Source organism: Sinocyclocheilus rhinocerous, unplaced genomic scaffold, assembly GCF_001515625.1.
Source record: "Sinocyclocheilus rhinocerous isolate Xijiao unplaced genomic scaffold, SAMN03320098_v1.1 scaffold453, whole genome shotgun sequence".
Taxonomy (NCBI): Eukaryota; Metazoa; Chordata; class Actinopteri; order Cypriniformes; family Cyprinidae; genus Sinocyclocheilus; species Sinocyclocheilus rhinocerous.
In genome coordinates this window covers 422,517-446,127 of record NW_015655565.1, presented here as the reverse complement: position 1 = coordinate 446,127, position 23,611 = coordinate 422,517, and the positions used below count along the sequence as shown (strand labels likewise).

Genomic DNA, 23,611 nt, shown 5'->3' with positions numbered 1-23,611 from the left:
ATATTTTCATTTCAATTTTTCTATGTGCCTTTGTCATTTTATTAGTTTTTGCTTTTTAAAAATATTTCTGTTTAGCTTTAATTAATTAAATTTATATTTGTGTTGTCCCTCAGCTGATGCATCCTAGCATGTTGATATAACGTTAGCTGATAAGGAGGTCATCTTTCCTTCCTCCAGAATGATTTTTGTTTGTGTGGAAAGTCTGGAAGCCATTTTTGCATGCTGAGCTGATCAAAATGACCACAGCTGATCACAGTTGAAAGTCAAATGGCTTCGTGTGCCATTGAGAAGGTGATTAGCTACACCTGATTGAATTTACAAGTCATTTTAGGAGGGGGGTGATCCTTTTTCCAACTCAGTGTTTTTTTTTTTTTTTTTTTTTTTTTTGGTGTGTTTTAGAAGATTGTTCACAGAATCCTTCATTGTTTGGTTTCCAGGAATTTGTATGTGCCATTTTCCAAGGCTGGACAGACTACAGTCACAAGGTTGTATTTGGTCACAAATAACAGACACTTTTCAGTTTCCACATCATTAAGGACTGATAGTGTTTTGCTGCATGTGCGTTTGTGCGTGCTGTCGTTCAAAAACAAAATGCAGTAACTACACATTGCGCCAAAATTGAGTCGAAATGTAATGGAAGAAGAAACTGATAATTTCTTATTGGTATTGTGGTATTGTGACTTTCATCTTAGTGAAACAGATTATCGAAATCAGAAATAAAATTTTGAAGGCATTTTTCACAGTTACAGTGTTATTTTTGTAAAGCAGCATGGGTGCTACAAACAATTTTATATGTTCTTTTATTCAGTGATGTTACCCCCTTAAACAGCAAACTCCATTAAGCACATCTTGATGTGCAATTTTTCAGTAGAGTGAGTAGGTGACTACTTCCTCACCTCTGTCTCATTAGATCTCATACAAGGCCACATTTCACACACATATTCATTTAACAGACTGTGCTTGTTTCAGTCACACATGCACCTTTTGTTCTCTGCTGTGTCACTATCTTTCTAATCAACTGTCCTCTTTCTGGGGATCATGTGCCCTGTTGTTTGGTCAAAGCAGGCAGACACGCAAAAGAAGATCTAGGGTTTTTGTTTGTGTTTATGATGTTAATCTTCTGTTCTCTTCTTTGCTATAAATCAGTATACAAACAGTGGAGGCAGTTACGCACACATAGTCTCGTCTGTATTTCAAAGGAAAGGGCTTGCGTGAGAGGAGAATGTGGGGGATATGCACACGTGTATGCGTGTGACTCCCGTCTGTTCTCACACCAGCACCTGGCTGGCTCTCAGGATTTGGTGTTATGATCACCATTACCATCTAAACCGCAGCCAACACCCCATTGCACCACCGTTTCTTTTGGCACACGTTCAAACGACCGTCTGTGGCTACATAAAAACACAGAAACACATTGTACATGAACTGTCTGCTGCAGATATCTTGCAGTTTCTTAGTCAGGGACAACTGTTGATGGAAGGATATGATTGTGTGGAGATATATATGATATATACCCTATATTTGTGATTATAAATTATTGTTTTTGTTTTTTTAGTTTCATTTTAGCGAGTCGGGTATGCTAATAAAAGACTATTTCCACCTCAGAGTAAAGAAAAAATAATAATAGTGACTTAATTTCTCATACTTTTGACTTTATCGTAATTGCATATTTTAATCTATTAGTAGTAATTGCGATTGTACATGTCACAGTGTGTCTTTATATCTCCTGATATGACTTTATTTCTTTTTTTTTTTTTGCCTTTTTCTTTTTTCTCTGAAACAGAAATGGGTTTCCATGGGATGGTTTCTTTCAGTAACTTGACTGAAAGTTACAAATGATCTTTTCAATACAGCTTTTCCTCCCAAACAGTTTTCACTGTAGTTGCTGGCTGTGTGTAGCACCTACAACTCTGCACTATTCATTTACTATTTTTTTTAACAATAGCCTTGATCATAGCAGTTTGAGCATGGCTTGTTTTGTGAACATCAGTCTTAACAAAGAGACACTTATGGAATGATGAAGCAGTTATTTTGGACTTGAAAATACAAATTGTGCAAAGTGCTGTATCTCATTGCACATGTAAAGAGGGCATTTACATAGTGGTCTTTAAGGCACAGCAGCAAAAAATTAATAAATAAAATGGCATATGAAATTTTGAAGCTCAGAAAAAGGGTGGAAAATTGTCATAAAAACTAACTTAGGACTTGTTTTGCCAGATTAGGGGAAAATGTAACTATGAAGAGCTGTATGAAATTAATTACCCCTTTGACAGATTCTCTTACGTTTTATGAAATGGTTTATAGCTGCACAATCTTAAAAGTTAACTCTCACTAAGGCTACGTCCACACAAAGCCCACACAAAGCCAGAGCTTTCCCTATCCAATCTTTTTTTTTTCCCTTGTCTCAAGAAATATCTGCGTCCACACGAAACCACGAAACCGACACAAAACTATGTAGTATACATGCCAGACCAGTATGTGGCGCTGTAATTTTGCAACAGAGATACACTAAAAACACTCTCCCAAAACGCCGGATCCGTGTGGACGAAACGCCTATACGATACAAAATTAATGCCTATACAGCTAAACGCGTCTCCGTGTGGACGGGACCTAAAGAACACTTATTTTAGATACTAGTTGTTTTACCTCCCTAAATACCATGATTTTCTTCAGGCATGTTATATTTACCATGCCTTTCCATCTTCCAGAAAAACAAACATTCACATCCGAATCTACCTGCATCCCTCTATCCTTATCTCCCACCGAGCTGTCAGGAACGACAGAGCAAGAGAAAAGAGCAGAGACAGAAGAGGCTAAATAGTACGCATTTGGCAAAACAAGCAACTCAAAACAAACAGCCAGAATGCTAAATATGAAACCAGTTATATTTGGGCTGACATTAAATACGGTCATAATAAACAGATAGAAGAGAGGCTGACTCATACACTCACTCCCTTTTATTTGTGATATGTTTTGATATCAAGCTTTAAATCAGAATTTCTGGAACCATCTAGAAAAAAAAAAAACACTTGTTGCAGTCAGAGGCTTTCGGGACCCAAGAAAGACATCGTTGGGCAGTTTAAACAGCGGCCCCTCAGCCAGAATATTAACTTGCTTATCCTTATAAATATTTATACCGAATTCAGATTATAGCTTTACACAAAAACACACATACTGTTTGTGTTGGGTTTCCCCCAATACGATTTTTGTGGAGTGAGTTATATAACTGCAAACACACACACACACACTCTTAGGAACAAAGGGTTCACAGAGCAATATTTTACTTAGGAAGAGCATCCATCCATCCTAACAAAGTCTTTATGTCCTATATGTCTTGCTGCAGTGAACACAAAGTGACACGTTTACAGTAAACATCTCAAGTGAGTGTATGCAGACCAGACTGTGATACCTACAGCCACAGAAGCTTAAACTGATAGTTAGTACTAGTCTCAGAAAGCATTGCATAACCGCTATGCATGCATTTATAAAAACAGAAATGTTAATGATGGGACCATGCAGAGCTCAAGTCATAATTATAAGTGAGCTGCTTGTAAAAAATTGAGTGAATGTCAAAAGGACTTTGGGGCTGAAATGTATACTCCTCACCTCATTTTTGCAATGAGTTGTCTTGATTTTTCATTCTCAGGTCCTGGCATCTAAAGTAATTGCTGTTTTGCTTGTTGATGTAGTTTGTTCTAGTGAGCCTGTTCCTTTTATAGATGACTGTGTGCAAATCGTGTTGAATATGTTTAATTTTCTGTAATTTATATTGTTTGTAATTTCCATATGCATTTAAAGGTTTGAGGTCAGTACATTTTTTAATAGAAATTATTACTTTTATTCGGCAAGGATGCATTAAATTGATCAAATGTGACATTAAAGACATAAAAGATTTCTATTTCAAATAAATGCTTTTGAACTTTTTATACATCAAAGAATCCTCACCGTAAATTATCAGTTTCCACAAAATATTAAACTGTTTTTAACATAGACAATGATTAGAAATGTTTCTTGAGCAGCAAATCAGCATATTAGTATGATTTCTGAAGGGGCATGTGACACTGAAAACTGTATTCAGTAATGAGTAAAAACTCAATTCAGTAATTTCACCAGGTTTTTAAGGTAGGATGCATGACTGAAACATACAAAATACTTGTTTTGTTTTTGCAATCTATTGTAGTGCACAGGATTTTTCTTTCTTTTTCCCCCCTCAAAAGTGAAGTAAGATTATACATTTAATGAAACCCATATCTGTGGCACATTAGCTCACAAATACTTGAATACAGTTGATATAAGTTGAATACAGTACCATAAAACCGAAGCCATTTGGAATAATTTTAATCATACTGTGATCCAATAGTCAATAATCATAGGTTGCATTTGAGCTGTGATTTTTGGGATTCATGATTTTATGAACATTAGCTACAGTATTAGCATGGGTAGATATCCATCTCTTGTCTTATTCTACCATCAAAATGCGCCTGAGCTGATGCATCTGAACATAAAGTCTTTTTCATGACTTCAAGTCTTAAGTAAGTGTACTGCTCTGCTTTAGCCATGCGTCTGCGGGTTTGGCAGGTCCAAAGGGGTTTAACTGACAGAGTTAAATGTCTTATTTCTCAGGTGTGAGATTGTTTAGATCTGGTTAGATCTGAAGGATGGGCGGCTCTCTCATTACCCAGCCCTTGCATTCCACAGCTGGCGCAGGATGGTGTGCCAGCCTCACCCACCCATGTTGCTGTTCCGTCCTCCATTTGTCTTCTCTGAGTCTCTCTTCACTTTCAGCACCATCAGTGCTGCTGGAATGACAACAAAATTTGTTTTTGTATTTCTCTCACTCTCTTTCCGGGTCTCTTGCTCTCTCTCATTCCCCAGCGTCTGAGTTTATTGAGTGCACATTACATTTTGATTAACTCTAAGCTATTGCCTTACAATGAAAAGAGCTTTGTCTACAGCTCAATCTAATATTGTATCTAATAATAACAGTAATACTGTGAAATATTATTACAATTTAAAATAACTATTTTCTATTTTAATATATGTTAAAATGTAATTTATTCCTGTGATGGCAAAGCTGAACTTTCAGCAGCCATTACTCCAGTCTTCAGTTATTGAAAACATGTTGAAAACAGTTGTGCTGCTTAATATTTTGGTGGAAACCGAGATACATTTTATTTCCGGTTTCTTTGATGAATAGAACATTCAAAAGAACAGCATTTATTTTAAAGAGAAAACTTTTGTAACATTAGAAATGTCCTTACTGTCAATTTTAATCAAATCAATGTGTCTTTGTTGAGAAAAAAAAGTATTTGTTTCTTCTTTTCTGACCCAAATATATATTTACTGAGTTTGATGCTGCCTTGGAACTCCAAAACAAGAGTTACCATTTGTAACATTGTGCAAACATGCATTTCTACATGTGAAGAAAGCCAGAAAGAGTGATTATTCCATGAACACTGATGTAATGTTTAGACACTCATCTGTTTCTGAATGTGTGTCTGTAGGAGTCTCAGGCCCTGAGGAGCTGACAGTGGAGCGCGCTCACTCTACCCTGGAGAACGTGTTTGAGACGCTGAGGGGAGTCTGTCATGCCCGAGACCACCTGAAGCACTTCAGCTCTGTGTACACTCCTAGTGGTGGAGCACACCAGGTGAGTAACGTGTAGATAACATGCAATTTACGTTTCTCAGACACGCAATGCCACATATTAAAGTTTAGCTGGCCTCCCTAAAACATTTATGTTTTTTAAAAATTCAGCTAAACCAACTCTCTGATATCCTCCTTGTCCTCATCTTTGTTCAGTGTCTTAAATCTTAAAGTGCCCCTATTATGCCATTTTTAAGGTTGCTAATATTGTTTTATGAGTCTCCTAAAACAGGTTTACATGCATGCAAGGTCAAAAAAATGTTAGTTTTCTCAAAAAATAGATTTAATTTTACCTCATTTCTTGGGCGGGCAAGCTGGCGACGTAGAATGTGGGCAGACATTATGCAAATGTGTTACTTCGTGACGTAGAGCCGTAACAGAATAATATTCAAATTCCTGACGACTCGTTTAGGCGATTGCGTGCCGATTCTTTTTTTTTTGATAGACAATAACTTTATTTATCGTGCACTGTCGGCTTCACAACTTTGCAGATAGTTTATGCTACATGCTACATGACACACTGCATGAAAGGTAATATTCGAAAAGGCATAATAGGGGCACTTTAAACGATAGATAGAAGGATATAGATTGAGTGATAATTATAGAACAATAAATAGAGCAATGGAATAAATAGAATGACAGAAGATAAATTGATGGAATAAGTACTGTCGGACGACAGACTGTAACGATAGACAGACAGACAGATGGATGTTTAGGTGATGAATTCATCATTCTCCACTATCATTGTCCTGACAGGTTAATCAGATCTGAAGATAAATGATATAGACCTTAGACCTACATTAATTGTGTCACTCTCAGAGAGCACATCTACTTTAAAACACACAATAAATTTACTTGTAAACGAGCCGAAAATGGGGAAAGAAATTATAGAAATTAATACTTTTATTTAGCAAGGATGCTTAAAATTGATCAAAAGTGATGATAAAGGCATTTATAATGTTACAAAAGATTTCTATTTCAGATAAATAGTGTTCATATCGATATCGGAATTATAAAGTATCGACCGAAATTAATAAATATATCGTGATATCAATTTTGGCCATATCGTCCAGCCCTAAGCTTATTGCAACTTCTTAAAACTTAAAACTTCCCTTGGATGCAACGTTATCAGAAACCAAAACATAATATATGATTTAAATTGAATTGTCCTAATAATAATCTGATCTGAGAACATTTCCTAAAGAAAACAACTGTCACAGTTTGAATGTCTGCTAACCTTCATGGAAGAAGTTACCAGAATGTAGACACATTTTTCCCAGAACTCCATTTGGAATACTTCTCACATTAACAAATATATGAAGAACAAAATCATAAATCATCCCATTTTTGTAGTTTCATTGAGAGATAGAGACTGGTTAGTCTCTGGTTAGTGCGAGAGACTCCCAAATATACATGGTAAAACGGCTAAATAACTCCATGCAGAAAATTACATTTTTAACATAAGTAATGAATGTACAGTGTCACAGATGGTAATAAAAATATTTTTGTAGTTAAAACAGTTCATTTTGGACCCTGTTCATACAATGAATACAGAGCAGAATGCCTCTGTGATTCATACAGATATTGTAATAATTCTCTGTCCTGTTTCTTGATAAATAGCATCTGCCATGCTTTTAGCTAATTGTTTTCATGCAGGAGCTGTGACAGACTGTGTGTGACTGTCTTTGACTACTGAAAGCTGGAGTGCGTCACAGTCTTTTAGCCATACTGAATGACAGAACTGAACATCTACTCTTGTACCTCTGAGAGTGTTTCATACACTCTTGTGTGCATTTGTGTGATAGACAGTGAAAGAGAAAGGCAAGGCTAGTTATGTAACACACTAATGTCTTCTTTGCACTTGCAATACAGTCATTCAGAGATGTTCTCTGCTGGTTCAGTAGTTTTTAGTAGTTTTATTCATCAGTGTTGGGGAATAATAGCTAAAAGTAGTGATGTAACTCATTGCATTTTTGTAAAGTAACACTCAGTGTCTTCTACATTACTTGACAACAGCTCATCTATCTTAAAAGTAGTGTCGCTTTTTCTATCAAGTTGTGGTATATCATGGTGCATTACTGTTTTTAATGTAATTCATATTGTAGCGCATGTAGATTTGCAGCCGGGCAAACTAAGGTGATTATCAGCCGCACTCTTCTAAACTGACATTTCTGCCAGTTTTAGTGAAATATTTCATGTATCATATTGAAGTCACATTTTAGTTTAGATTCAGTTTTTCCTAATTATGTTTTCACATTCGTTTTTCTGGTCTGTTATTTATCTGGTCAAGTTTAATGCTGTCTTGGGAGATTCAAACTGATTCAAAAACCGTCATTGTTCTTGCGCCAGAATAATAGTTCATTTAACTTTCATTTATATCATCAGATATATACTACTGTTCAAGAGTTTGGGGTCAGTTAGATTTGTTATGTTTTTTAAATAAATTAATACTTTTATTCATTAAAGATGCATTAAACTGATCAAAAGTGAAAGTAAAGATTTTTACATTGTTACCAAAAAATCTGTTTCAAATAAATGTTTTTTTTCCCACTTCTTTTTGCTGTTCTTTTGAACTTTCATCAAAGAATCCAGAAAAAAATTGTCACGCTTTCCACAAAAAAAATATTAATCAACACAACTGTTTTCAACATGTTTCTTGAGCATCAAATCAGCATATTAGAATGATTTCTGAAGGATCAATTGACACCAAAGACTGGAGTAATGGCTATTGAAAATTCAGCTTTGCCACCATAGGAATAAATTACATTGCAATAAAAAAAACAGTTATTTAAAATAGTAATAGACTTTATACTTTTTTACTGTATTTCTGATCAAATAAATGCAGCCTTGGGGAACATAAGAGACTTCTTTAAAGAAAACGTAAAACATCTTGCTGACCCCAACATTTTGAACATTAGTTTATTTATATTAAACTCTTTAATCTTGTTAGCTGTTAGTAGTTTGTAGGGAAGAGAGTATCTTCACATTTTGAGCTGTTTTAGATTATCACTAGCCTGTAACTTCGCAGGCTACAGTTTCACTGACTGTTATTGATGGAATTTTCATTTAATTGCATTTTTTTATAGCCAAAATACTCTTTTGAAGTTTGTTAGTTTTAGTCTTCCTTTAAAACAGCCTTAATCGTATTGGCCATGTTGATCTGTAGAGTTTAATCCACTCTGTTCCTCGAGATGTTTTTCACAGATGGAGTGTTATGAAATCGTAAGTGAGCCCTCACATCAAAAACGCTGCACCGCTGCATTCAAGATGGGGTTTGAATAGCACATCCTTATTTATCACCAGTAGACTGCATCTAATTTTTGCTTTATCTCTTTTGTTTTTGATAATGCAAGAACATATTGTCCTAGTATTTTGCCTTCCAAAATCAGTTTTTGATTTGTTATCTTGATTTTGCTTTGGAAATACATCAACAAATCATGCTGCTCTGCTAGATGAGTTCTCAGGAGAATCACAGTTGGGAAGAAAAGCTGTTTGCCAGCTGTAGGCCTCAGATTACTTCTGTAGATATGCGACGCTTCAATGGCTTTAAACAGAAGTAAATGATAAGGATGTAAAGCCGACAGTGAAAAATGTCGTTGACACTGGAAAAATGTTAAATAAATGGAGCACAGAAAATATGTACTAAGTGCTGGCAGAGAAATGTTAAAGCTTTTGGTCTCCCTTTACATCTGTCTATATGCATTAAGTTATTGTAGGGGCATTTTTGTTGTTTCTTAATCTCTTTCCCCCTCTCGCTCCTCAGTAGTGCCCTGTCGGTCTTCACTAATATACAAACACTACTGTTCAAAAAAGTCTCTTATACACCAAAGCTGCATTTATTTGATCAAAAATACAGTAAAACCGTAATATTGTGAAATATTATTACAATTTAACAGCTTTCTCTATAAAATAGTTTCAGCAGCCATTACTCCAGTCTTCAGTGTCACATGATCTTTCATAAACCCTTCTAAAATGCTGATTTGAAACATTTTCACATTTTGAAACATTATTATCAATGTTGAAAACAGTTGTGCTGCTTAATATTTTTGTGGAAACTATAATACATTTGTCAACATTCTTTGTTGAATTGAAAGTTCAAAAGAACAGCATTTATTTAAAATATAGATCTTTAGTAGCATTATAAATTTATTAACTGTCACTTTTGATCAATTTAATGAATCCTTGCTGAATAAAAGTATTTCTTTAAATAAATATCTTACTGACCCTAGACTTTTGTTAATTATAGTGTCAATTAATAATAAAATGTTTTTTTTTTTTAATTGGTTATTTTAAAAATATATATATTTATAAAGAAAAAAGATAGCTGTCTCAACTGCTCCTTTCATCTTTCTAGATCAAAAATAATTTGATGGAACATTTGCATGACAGTAAAGAAATGCTGAAAGAGAAGGAGCAGTCAGACGTCATCTTTTAATGTGTTACTTTTCACTGGTGGTCAGATTTCTGTGTTCTAAAGAACTAATGTTACGTACTTAAAAGAATAGGCTACATGTACTAAGACACAGAATTGGCAGTGATAAACTCACATGCACAAAGACTCACATCAACATTAAAACTCTGACATCTAGTCGGCAATATTTACACCAATACACGTGTACTTCTGTGTCTGACATTTTAGATGCTAAACAGATGAGTTGTGTCAGTGAGGTTTGGTACATTGCGAGACTTTGGCGAGTCTCACAGTCCAGGAATGTTCCTTACTAATGAACTCTGTCATCGTAACTTATTTGTGTGTGTGTGTTTGGTTTTTAATTTTCATAAATCTACCTGCTACCTAAACGCAAAAGCTCAGGCTCAAGTATTCATATTCAGTTTCATCTTGTACTCATCTCCATGTGACAGCTAATCACTGATGTAGTCATTTTAGGTACAATGTAGGTCAACAACATGGAGATACACATATAAATGTACCCAAAATAAAGCATATTCCACAGAATTGTGCACATACATGTTTGGAATAGAATACAATTAATCATCTTTACTATTTATGCAGTATATAGTATGCATAGTATGCATATTTTCTTTATGAATATTGTATTTACATACTGTAGTTGCCACAATAGGCTGGATTTGTATCCCACAATGCATAGGAAAATAACAGATAACTGGACACAATGTGACAGTCATGTTTAGGGCATGTTACAATTATACTACTAGTGTGTAGTATATACTGCACAGTATGCAGTGAGCATTACACTAGCATCTCATTACAAACTCACATCCACAGAGATTTGCAGGTTCTACATGTTCTTCACTCTTGTATATTTATTTAGTAGGCATTTTGGCATTTTCAGCTCTGTTTAACATATTTGCCATGTTTAAATCTGTTCTACTGAATTTGTTTCATAATCAATGCAGAAAATGCACAGAAAAACGTTGCTGTAAGACTCAGATTCTCCCAAACATTCCAGAATTCTGTCTTGGTCAGAGCAGCAAGGATAGGTTTTTAAAAAACACTCACTGCTGGCCTTTCTCTCTAAACTACCCATAATCCACCTACTAGACACCGGTACACTCCAGGAAAACACATGAGTCACTCAAATCAATAATAATAAGCCTTTTTATATGCTTTTTTGTGTTTTCTTTTTTTAGCATACTAGTTTAGCGTACTGAGTAATTTTTCATCTAGCACATTTAGAGGTTTATTTTAGAGGTATGATCTAACTGTGGCTGTTACTGATACTGTGACTGATACTAAGGCTATTTTATCTAAGCAATGGGTTCATGTTATTTTTGGAGGCTCAGTGGACCACAGTTTTTGTGACAAAAACCAGTGAATAAAACCTCTTGACTAAACTGGAAGTTCTTTTGACTTGCAATGCAACATTTATTTTGAGATTTATATACAGAATTTGGTGATTTAATTCTGAAATACAGTTTACTTGGTAGCAAGGAAGTTTATTCTTTACTGAAAGATCTTTATTTGTTTTGTTGTCATTTTCTGACACCATTTCACCATGTACACCAATAACAGTACTTAAATTTTAAATAAACTTTAAAATGTAAATATTTTTTGAACGAAATTAATCAAGAAATTAATCATTTTATTTTTTTTCCCAAATGTACAAAATTTGGATTGTACAACAGTTTTAATAATTCAACATGGATAGTGATAAGAAATGTTTCTTAAGAATAGTGGTTCAACGGATCACAAATCTCACGGTTCGGATCACATTACGGTTTTTGACCCACAGATCGGATCATTTTTCGGATCAGCAAGAAAAGAAAAATATTTCAATTTAACTTGCTTTCCATTTATTACTTAAAGCGAATTACTTCTTTGATACCACAGCAAATACTACTAGATTAACTACTTAAACTCCGCTAAGAAAGTTTAAACATGATTAAAGAGACAAGAGAACAGCCAGTAAAAAACTTATACTCTATTATGGTTAAATTTTGCAATTAATCCGCGGATCACATGCGTGCCGAACCATGGGGCTTGGTCCGTACGGATCACGGATCAACTATGATCCATTTAACCAAAGAAGCAAATCAGCATATTAGAATGATTTGTTACGTATCATGTGACTCTGAAGACTGGAGTAATGACTGCTGAAAATTCAGCTTTGCCATCCAAATGTTCACGCAAAGAAAGAAGGCGTAACTTTATTGTTGCTGCCACCGCCGTCGCCATGTTCTGAAGACGCTGTGTGTTTCGTTGCGAAAGCGAAAGAATGTGTTTTTTAACCTTAAACCGCATAAACACATTTCATTACACCAAATACAATAAATAATGTTAATTTAGCTACATCATATGACCCCTTTAAAACAGTTATATTAAGTTGTAATAATATTTCATAATGGTATTTGTGTTACTGTGATCAAATAAATGCAGCTTTAGTGGGCATAAGACACTTCTTTCAAAAACAAACTTTTGAATTCCAAACTTTAGAACTGTAGTGTACACATTGCAGCAAATTTGACAGTATTTGTATATGTATATGTGCAGCTAGTTACATGTAGTGATTAGTGATGATCTTAATACATTAAAAGAAGACATGCAAAGGCAGAACCGGTTCAGACATTTTCTACATGTTGACGTCTCTGTGTAATTCATGAAATCATATTTTTATGTTTGAAAAATATCTGACCTTCAGCAAATTTATTAAGAGTGTGTAGTGATGTAGTGAAGAGTTTTGCATATTTCAACTGTATATTGATAAACTAATCATACATTTTAATCTCATAAATAACATTATATACTCAGATACTTTGCTGAGATGAGAATTTCTTATTGCAGAATTTGTTTATGAGTTGGGGGATTAATGAGATTAATGAGTTAATGAGATTATTCTTTGTTTGTTTACAGTTTAATTACGTACATTGAGCTTGAGAGACTGACTCAGTATAGCTCATCTCCCCCTCAGCACCTCATTTATGTTCATCTGTTGACGAACAAGTTACAGGCGTGTCACTGTGACCTGGAAAAGCAAATTATTGTTTTGTGTTGGCATAAATGCAATTCATTAAATTGTTTTGAGTGTGTAATAATGGTGGTTGTGGGTTACGAAATGACTCATTAGATGACTAAATGTCACAAAGTGCATATTCACTTATTGGAAATGTGGGTGTTTTCCATTCAGATTGCATATTGTGACTAATGGTACACATGTGTGCTTATTCTGTGTTGTTTTCTCTTCCTCGTGTGTTGGCCAAATGTGAATTAATTTATCATCTGTATGCTTCTATTATTTGCAAAGTGTCTTCTTTCATATCTGCCCTTATATGAATACATCCAGAGTAAGAGGGGCTGGTAAAAAAAATTCATCACATGAGTTTCATCTCTCACCTATGGTGAAAACAGAATTGTGATAGAGACTGTCAATCAACTCCTTTAGAGATGCCAGGAAGTGCTGTTTCTACAGGTACACACATGTGGGAGAGGTAGGTTGCTGAGTCACATCTGAGTTTAGAAGATGCTGAAACCTGCAAGACAGACTCAAGACAGCACAGGTGATTCTTGAAAGCGCATTAATAGAGGTGTGTCTCTGTGTGGGGGAGTTTGCATGTGTGGCACCAGACATCATGGCCAGGTATGAAATCTCTAGCCCCAAGCACAGATTTCAGGGAAAGATTCATGAAATGAACACACACCTGAGAGGTGTGTGTGTGTGTGTGTGTGAATTCATCAACTCTCCAATGTCTATTCTGGCATTCAAAAGCTATAGGGCTGTCAATTGAGCATATTCACTCTGGGCAAAAAAAAAAAGAATTTTGTTAAAGCATTTAATAATGTATTTTTCAAAGTTGAACTTGACACCAGTGTTATTTAAGTATTATTGAGATGCTATTATATACTTTAATAATAGTTTGAATTTGTTTTTATTTTTATGTTTTATATTTTCATTTTCAATTTTTGTTACAGTCTTATTAATTTTTATTAATTTTATTTTTTTATTCATTTCTATTTCAGTTTTAGTTATTTTAGTACATCAAGGTAAAATAAATTAAAATGAGGAATGTTTCCTTGGCAGCTAGCTGAAATAAAATGTGACCCTGGACCACAAAACCAGTCATAAGTAGCATGGGTAAATTTGTAGCAATAGGCCAAAATACATTGTATGGGTCAAAATTATCGATTTTTCTTTTATGCCAAAAGTCATTAGCATATTAAGTAAAGATAATGTTCCATAAAGATATTTTGTAAGTTTCCTACCATAAATATATCAAATATGTATTATCATTAGTAATATGCATTGCTAAGGACTTTATTTGGACAACTTTAAAGGCAATTTTCTCAATTTTTTTATTTTTTTTGCACCCTCAAATTCCAGATTTTCAAATAGTTGTATCTCGGAACCAAATATTGCCCTATCCTAATAAACCATACATCAATGGAAAGCTTATTTATTCAGCTTTCAGATGATGTATAAATCTCAGTTTCAAAAAATTGACCCTTATGACTGGTTTTGTGGTCCAGGGTCACAAATATGTTCAAGTTTTATATATTTTATTTTATTTCAGTTAATTCATTTAAGTCATTTTAAGTAACCAAAATGTTTTTTAATGGTTTTAGTTTTAGTAAAAAGACCATCACTTTTTGTGATGTCTATTCAGTGCTTTACTCCTCTGCCACATTTTCAGTTGGGGTCTTTTCCCTGAAAATATTAATTTATGCAAAATATTGTGAATTATTCCATTAGGTAATCAGCATATCATGTAGTGAATTCTATTAAAACACTGAATCAGTTGACAGCCCTAGGAAAACACATTGTAGGCTCAGGAGAGCTGCTACTTTTGCTCCCTTTTAGACTCACTTATACACACTCATGTATATTCACATACAAACACATGTATTCACCACACTTTATAACACATATTTTCACAAACAAACACCCAAACAGTTTAAGTAGCTTAGGCTGTTAGATTAGGATCCGTATTGAACCCAACAATGGCACTATTTCAGTGCAGCGTCAATGTATGTTAAACAGTAGGGGTGGTTTAAAGTGTCCTGGGGCTGTACGTTCATATTCAGGGAAAACATGAATCATCACGTTACTGAGTCTTCAGTTTTACTGGCCCCTGCTGATGTTGTATCTGCCGCAGATAATAACTGTCCTAAACAACCCATACTTTTAAACCAGCTCCTACACTCAATCACCACAGCAAACAGAACATTACAGGAACACCATGATGGGAAAAACGTAATTGAAAATGGAAAATATAATTTTTCATTTTTCCAGAACGTCTGCCCACATTATTGTACCTGTTTCTTTGTATCATCTTGCTATGTTCTTTTTCTAGCAAAGTAAATTGCTTGTGAATGATTATGGGTTTCACCAAACAAAGAAAAATAACAAGACAGCATGGATTTTATTTTGACTGCTGTTGCTTTTTTGTCCAAAATAAGTTAATTATAAACATTCAGCACACACATGCTGAGTTGAGAGCTCAGTTTACTGTAAGCCACTGTTTTTATTATTACCCACAATCCCTTCTGTCATAGTAGTCAGAACTGATTCAGCATAATCTTTTATGACTTTGGTGTACCTCAAGGTTCAGTACTGAGTGATCTCTTGTTTTCTTGGACACATTGCTCTGTGAAGAGAACAGTGTTTAGCAAGTCTATTTTAAATGTGTCTTCTTGTTTGTCACTTTGAATGATGCTTATATGATCAGTTGCATTTTTGTTTCATTGTTATTCTTCTCTCATATTTTATATCTCTTAGAGTTGTAAATATGTACCTCTTGGGGTTCTCTTGAATCAGGCTTTTTCTCATAAAAGAAATATTGTGCTTTTTGCATACTAATGGGCCAATTTGAAATCAACATACACTGCAGGGTACCTGAAAAGTGTTTGTGAGAGGGAGAGCAAGCTTTTCTTCTCAGTATTTTCTTTTATATAATTCCTCAAATGTTATGCTTATCCAGGAATAAGACACACATTCAATAAGCTGTTTTTTGTTGTTGTTGTGTATAGGCAACATACCGGCCATTGCTTAAGCAGGTGCTAGAGGAGATCTTCCACCCAGACAGACGTGAATGCCCTGATGTAGAGCATATGTCGGGGGGACTCACTGACCTTCTCAAGACTGGCTTCAGCATGTTCATGAAGGTAACTCACACTCACCTCCTTTTTAAGCAAATATCCACATATTCTCAAGCAAATACAATCTGGAGTCACACAGTGACACAGTTCATCTCATCTAGTAAGTTTTATTAACAGTTCCGTGTTGCTGGGTGTATGTTGCTAAAGGATGGGTTAATTTGAGTTCCAAGAAATCCCTTATATGGACAAAAGCATTCAACTATATACGTTTTGACTAATGACACACGAAGACAATAAACACACAATTGCGACAATCAGATCACAATCAGAAGTTATTTTAAACACCCAGTTGACGTTATATAGTGAGTTTGGAACAAAAACATCGTATTAATCTCATAAATTGTTGTGTTTTCATGCTATGCTAAGCTAACTAGCTCTACGAAGGGCATTTGATAGAAAGGCAAAGAAGGTGAAGTGAGAAGTTTGATCAAAGAAATGTGGGGTTAAAACAGGGTGAATAGAAAGTTATTATATATAATACAATAAGACAAAAGAATCATAATCACCATAAGACATCCCAGTTGGTGAGGTGTGACTGTGTGCAGGGAGAGACAGAACATGAATGGGCAGGTTGACTGAATGGATGCTTAGAAAATCTTAGAAAATGTGAATAAACATCAGTTAGCATTTTGGAGTTTCCTCTAAATAAACTCACATTGCACAGTCTTAAATATATTTCATAAAACCTAGAGATTTAGAGATATCATCCTCAGATTTGAAATGGAACATGCTCAGACTTTTAACTTCAGCTGCATTTGGTTTCTAGACTGCAACAAGGCCAATTTCATGGTAATGATTTATAAACACTTGAAAAGACATGTAAGCCTTTATAACTATTTCTCTTCATGATTCTGATTTGATGACAGCAAAATACCAAGTGTATACTATTAAATTAGACAATTATGGCAACTATGCTTGTAGTCCAAAGTCTTCATGAACTGTATCTATTTTAGTATATTTTACCATTTCTTTGGTTAGGTTTCAAAAGGGGGGCGCACATTAACAGGATATCTTAAAGGGTTAGTTCATCGGTAAAAGGACATCGGTAAAACTGTCCATGTGACATCAGTGGCTCAACTCCAGTCTTGCGAAGCTAAGAGAATACTTTTTGAGTGCAAACAAAAACAAAAATAACAATTTATTTAACAATTCTTCTCCCCCGAGTTATGTCTTCTGCCATTTTGGAGAGTACCCAAGAGCGTAATCGACGTAATCAGCGTTGTTTACGTTCGGAGGAGAAAGCGTGCGCATGAACGTAATCTGCGTAATCAGCGTTGTTTACGCTTAGGGGAAAGCGTGCATATGCGTTGTGATACTCTCTTAAATGGCGGAAGATGTAACTCGGGGGAGAAGAATTGTTGAATAAATTATGTTATTTTTGTTTTCTTTCCACTCAAAAAGTATTCTCGTAGCTTCGCAAAACTGAAGTTGAGCCACTGATGTCACATGACTGTTTTACTGATGTCCTTACTACGTTTCTGGACCTGGGAAGTGGGAACATTACAGTTGCATTGCTGTCTATGCAGGGTCTGAGAACTCTCACATTTCATCAAAAATATCTTAATTTGTGTTCCGAAGATGAACAAAGGTCTTACGGGTTTGGAACGACATGAGGGTGAGTAATTAATGACAGAATTTTCATTTTTGGGTGAATTATCCCTTTAAATCCCTGTTGTGATCATATACTTCTGTGAGTTATGCTGTGCCCAGTCAATCAGGAGGCTCTTGTGTAAGATCCTCTATATTTAATCAGTTACAATGTCAGTACTCTTAAAGCACCAAATCACTCAGAACTGCTAACTGGCACATTACACACCTAATTATGTGTGCTTGTGTGAGTGTGTGTACTGAATATGTGCTTATATTTAAAGCTCCGTCTTGATCACGGTGTCTGTATATGCAGCAATATAAGATGAAATGTGTTGGAGAGATAAATTTGTTCTGAACGGAGATTGTCAGATAAAGGGAGGAATGAGGTCAGAGTGATAAATGAAAGAGGATGGAGATGGTGTATTATGAAAGGCACAATACAAAAAAAAAAAATTGGCATGACTTGATTTTTAATTAACTTCTTTCTGTCCATTCATCCCTTTGGAAGTCTGTGAACATTCTGTGTCACTGTTTGCATTATTAAATTTTTCTAAATGTGTGTAGGGGGTATGTGACTTCATTTGGATGATTAATAATATGTTAACCAGAAGATGTTTCTCCCTGAAAATCGTCCTCTTGCTCTCTTTGTCCTCTCTAAAATGTGTGCAGACACGTTTATACTGATACACATGGCCTGCTGTGTGCTTGCCCCCTCTGGGATACATGTGTGAGGCCATCCTTGTGTTTTCATGCTGTTGTTATTCACTTTGCAAGTGTGTGTACTACGTATTACCTGATAACACAAGTATGTATGATATCGCCTAATAATGCACTTGTGTGCAGCACACATGGCTGAACATACTCTAATTGATTTGCAAGATGGTGTCGTCCATTTAAAGGGGTCATGAACCGAGAAATCAAAATTCCCTTGATCTTTTGACATATAAAAGATCATTGTACTATAAAAACATTCTGTAAGTTTCAGAATTTATTCTAAAAACAGCTTATTGAAGCCAATCTGCCAAAACGACAGGTTGTGGAATGTGCCACTTTATGATGTAACAGTGTGGCTAAACCCCGCCTCCGCAGAAGATCTTCAACGCCTGCTTCTACATCACTGCCTGTTTAGCCCCGCCCACCGATTCGCACATGTAGTATAAATAATGAGAGAGGAAAATCAGGTCTACACAGAAACCAAACGATAAAGATGGCTCCGAAGACAACAAGATTCTGTGCAGTGCCAAGTTGTGAAAAAGTCTTTGCATTGCCTTCCTTCTGATCCCAACATTAGGAAAGAGTGGATGAACTTTATTTTTAATGACCACTCTTTCATTCACATGTGTGCCAATCACGCTTGTTTACTTTACCAAAGAACATTCTAACAAATGCTTTTTTTTAATTTATTCATCCTTCTATCTCTGTCTATATCACACGTTTGTCCATGCAGGTTTAGGGTCCAGAGTTGCACATGGCAGCACAGCCCCACTCCTGAGATCCACCCTCCTGGATGTGCAACCCTAATTGCCTGATTATTATTCATGACTGGCTTTTTCTTTCAGCCAATCGAAGGCCAGCACTCTGTCCTCCTGACCAGGCACATACAGCAGCACCCCATGTGCCTGAGCAACTCAAACAGAGCATCCACATGTGTGCAACATGTGTGCAACAGTGTCCTGTAAAAGTGTGTCCAGGTGCTGTGTGTGTGTGTGTGTGTGTGTGTGTCTTCTGTATGTTGTGCTCCTGCTGTGATTGTGGAAGTGTTCTATCTTGACCTAGGCTCCAGCTGAGCTCTGAATTACACAATACATACACACATTTACCGGGGATGTGCAGAATTGTATAATTGACTTGTCTGACTAAGGAAAGCTCCATGTAATTACGAAGGATTACGGTCATCACATGTTTCTTAGGGGACATTGACATGAGACACGTTATTGTGTAAAAAAAAAAAACTAAACAGCAGGCAATAGAATGGGCCAGAACACAATGTCTGTTTTTTACTTGACATGCCATCTTAAAAAATGCAGCATTCATAGTGTTAGATGCTGTAAAAATAGCTTTGTGAGACAAGGCAACAGCCACAAACCTCCATCTGCACATGTACATTGAGCAATTTATAAAAAAAAAAAAATAGGGTCACTGACAGATACTCAACAAATAAATAGACTACTTTTATTTGATTATTTTATTTTATTTATTTTTTATGTCTGATTATGTATAGTAATAAGGACATTGCTCGCAGTTTACTTTCTGAGACATTGTGTCTCTAAATTCATCCCATTTAAAACATATAACATACATTTGAAAAAAGACTAGATAGACCAGTCAACCTCAAATGGAATTTAAATACAGAGGGTATGATAAATGATAGAGGCGTCAGATCTGATTCTTTGTATGCTAATTCCAAAGATCTTAAACCTCTTTATGCTCAACAAATTAAAGCTTGACTCAAAGCCTTTGAGACCCTGAAGTTTTATACCAAGCAGTCAGTGTTTATATTAGTTGAAGATTTGCAAATTTACTGATTTGCAAATCCGCAGCTTAATTAAATCTGCAGCTAAAAACAAACAAAGTGAAACTGGGGTTATTAGTTTCTGCATGTGTTCCCTGTTTATCTCCTTTTGATGTTTCTTTTTTCCCTGCAGGTCACCAGACCCCACCCAAGTGATCATCCACTCTTGTTTCTCTTCCTGGTGGGCGGAGTCACACCATCAGAGCTCCGCCTCATTCGTGAAGTTGTCTCCACCCATAAGTCAGGCACTCAGGTGGGACGTCACACCCCTTTCTTGACTAATTCTTTATCTATTACACTTTATCGTTAAAAAATAAAGTCTAGAGCAAGGATGCATTAAATGCATCAAAAGTGACAGTAAAGACATTTCTAATGTTATAAATTCAAATAATTTATTTCAAATAAATTAAAGTACCCCACCTCTCTCTTTCTCCCTCTGTTTTTCTCTGTGGCTCTCTACTTTTTTTCTGTATCATTTACTCAGATATGATAGGAGTGTGTGTGCGTAAATGAATAGAGATGTAACTGGGTCGAGTCAGAATAAAAGGGGTTTTGTTGATCAAAGTTTCATGTCATGAATAAATCAAACATAATGAAAGCACAGAGTGGACCCTTATAGAACAGAAAGCCCACACATAGCCTGACCCAAAGCCACAGCTGCGCTAGTGTGTGACAGAGACACACAGATGGGAATTTAGGGTGTCATGTACTAAATGAAGGTGCACCAAACTTGACTAACAAGACGGCCGGGGGGAGACTTGTAGTGAGGGTTCTGTAAAGCCCTTTTGAACTGATTTTCTAAATGAAGTTCTCAGATGAGCCAAATGATCTTCATCTTTCTATCAGAGAATACAAAGCATGTACATACCTCAGCACATGCGTCAGCAGGTGCAGTAATATGCTGCCCTATTCATCTTCAAGACCTGGCTAATAACACTCAAGCTAATAATCTTGCCGAGCCAGACTTTTGACTGTTGCATCTAGTCTACTCCACTTTGTGGATTATTATGACCAAAACATCGCCCACATAGCAAGGAAGAGACTAGCTGAAAGATATGTAAAACCACCAACAATGATTTGCTCTTAAGCCTTTCTAAGAGCTGGCCTATACAGTTTTTGCTGTAGAGGCTTTGTTTTTTGTTTTGTTTTTGTTCATTTTGTTTAGTTTTTTGGTTTGGTTTGGTCGGTTTGCTTTTAAGCCTTTTATTCCAGTTGCCCTGTACAGTTTTTGTATAGAGGTTTAAGCCGTGTGTCCACCAAAGCGTTTTTTTCCCGAGGCTAGTTTTTCAGTTGTTTTCAATGGGAGCGCCACGTTTTTTTAAATGCCAGGAGCTTGACGAGGTGCTCAGAGTTTATTTCAGCGCTCAGCGTTTGTTTCTCAGCACTGAGAGTTGAAGAATGTTCAACTCTGGGTAAAATGCAGCGCTCATCACTGTCACTTTTTAGTCAGCCGTCCAATCACAGAGGAGGAGGGGCGGGGCAAATACCACACGAGGCGAAGTTAATATTGCTTGTCTCTTGAGTTTATATGTCTGTACCAGATGGGATTCCCTGACTACTACAAATATTGATATAAAAAAATAATGTTTGCAACATTTAATTTATGATGTGTCTGCCACATGACTTCTGCTGATATTCCGTATCATAGCAACCAAAGCGTTTCAACCACTGATCTATAATAGAGAACATTATTTATAGATAATTGGTTTCAACTGAAAAAAACTTTGCACTGCAGAAACGCTCTCAAGCACTCGCAGCTAGGCGTTTTCATCATTTTCAGCTGGCTAACAATGCTTTGGTGGACACATGACCTTAGTTTTGTTTTTTGTTTTTAGCCATTTCTTTCAGTTGCCCCGCATAGTTTTTGGTATAGAAGATTTTATTTGTGTAAATCAACATAAATCAACAGACCGTTGTACAAATGTAATTGTGTCTGATGATGAGATTGCAGGGTGAATGTGTGTGTGTGAGAGAGAGAGAGAGATAGAGAGAGAGAGAGAGAGAGAGAGAGAGAACTATCTAATCTGTTTCTTTTGTAATTTCTCAGGTACTCGTAATGTCCACTAGACTGCTGAGACCTTCCGATGTCCCTCACTTACTCTTCAGCATTGACAGACTCAAACCTGACATTGGAGTGTGAAGGGTCTGGACATACACACTTCTGGCTGTTGAATCAATTCTTTCCAACATTGTTTGCCTTTTCAGAGGTATCACACATTTAAAAAGGTTTAAGGAATATACAGAACATGCTTCTGTTCCTTATAAATAACACAATATCCCATTCCAATACTTTCACATTTTGTTGTATATGACCAAAAACTCCCTTAAAGTCCCTCCATTTTTCCCCTTTAAATAAAATCTTAATGGTTGGCCTTATGCTCGTGTGTTTAGTTTATTTTTGCAAAAATAAAAATGTTAATCATGTTTCACACAGTCAGTGCAGGGTATTAATTTCTACAGTCACATCTTGCTTGTTTTTGTCATGCCGTTTGCAGATACAGCACATTCTCCAGTTCAGTTCTTACAATCAGCCATGTGTTGATTCTCACAGGAGCTTCCCTCTTCATCCTTCACTCACTTCAGTGCTGTTGGAGAAGTGACAGATGGGAAGAGGGCAGAGGTCAAAAAGGGTGGCGACGTCCTTTAGAGCAACGCTTTCTGTTCTGCCTTCACTTTCTCTTACACATTTACTTAGCCATCTATAAAGGGGCATACTATAGACCCCTGATGTTTTTATATAACAAAGCTAAGTATAAAAACTATTTACCACAGATAAATCTAACCCTAACTTTTTGAAAATCATTATATGCATATCTTTTATACTCTTATAAGATTTGACTTAGAGTGTTGGTAGTTTGTTGTCTTTAACATGTGGAAAACATCAGCTACTAAGATTTTTTCCGTTTTTGAAATAAGTCTCTTATGCTCTCCAAGTATGCATTTTTTTATTTTTAAAAAAAAGGTCATTTTTTTTTTATTATTACAATTTAAACACATTTCGTGTGTTAATATATTTTAAAATGTAATTTATTCCTGTGATAACAAAGCTGAATTTTCAGCAGCATTACTCCAGTCTTCAGTGTCACATGATCCTTCAGAAATCATTCTAATATGCTGATTTGCTGCTCAAGAAACATTCTTATTATAAATGTTTAAAACATTTGCTGCTTGAAATGTTTTGTGGAAACCGTGATATCTTTTTCTTTGATGAATAGAAAGTTCAGAAGAACAAAATTTTTTGAAATAGAAATCTTTTTGGCATTATATATATCTCTTTACTGTCACTTTTG

The 23,611-nt window shown here is 35.7% G+C and overlaps 1 protein-coding gene across 1 annotated transcript in view; it reads left to right on the top strand.

The window, feature by feature from the left end:
* The window catches only part of LOC107718391 (sec1 family domain-containing protein 2-like), a 131,533-nt gene extending 108,896 nt beyond the window's left edge, over window positions 1-22,637 (top strand). Inside the window, 4 exon segments of the mRNA XM_016525444.1 lie at window positions 5,505-5,650; window positions 16,091-16,225; window positions 20,455-20,574; window positions 22,369-22,637. Of these exon segments, the coding sequence (XP_016380930.1) occupies window positions 5,505-5,650; window positions 16,091-16,225; window positions 20,455-20,574; window positions 22,369-22,461 (494 nt within the window). The 3' untranslated portion in view covers window positions 22,462-22,637.
* Window positions 22,638-23,611: the final 974 nt, after the last annotated feature.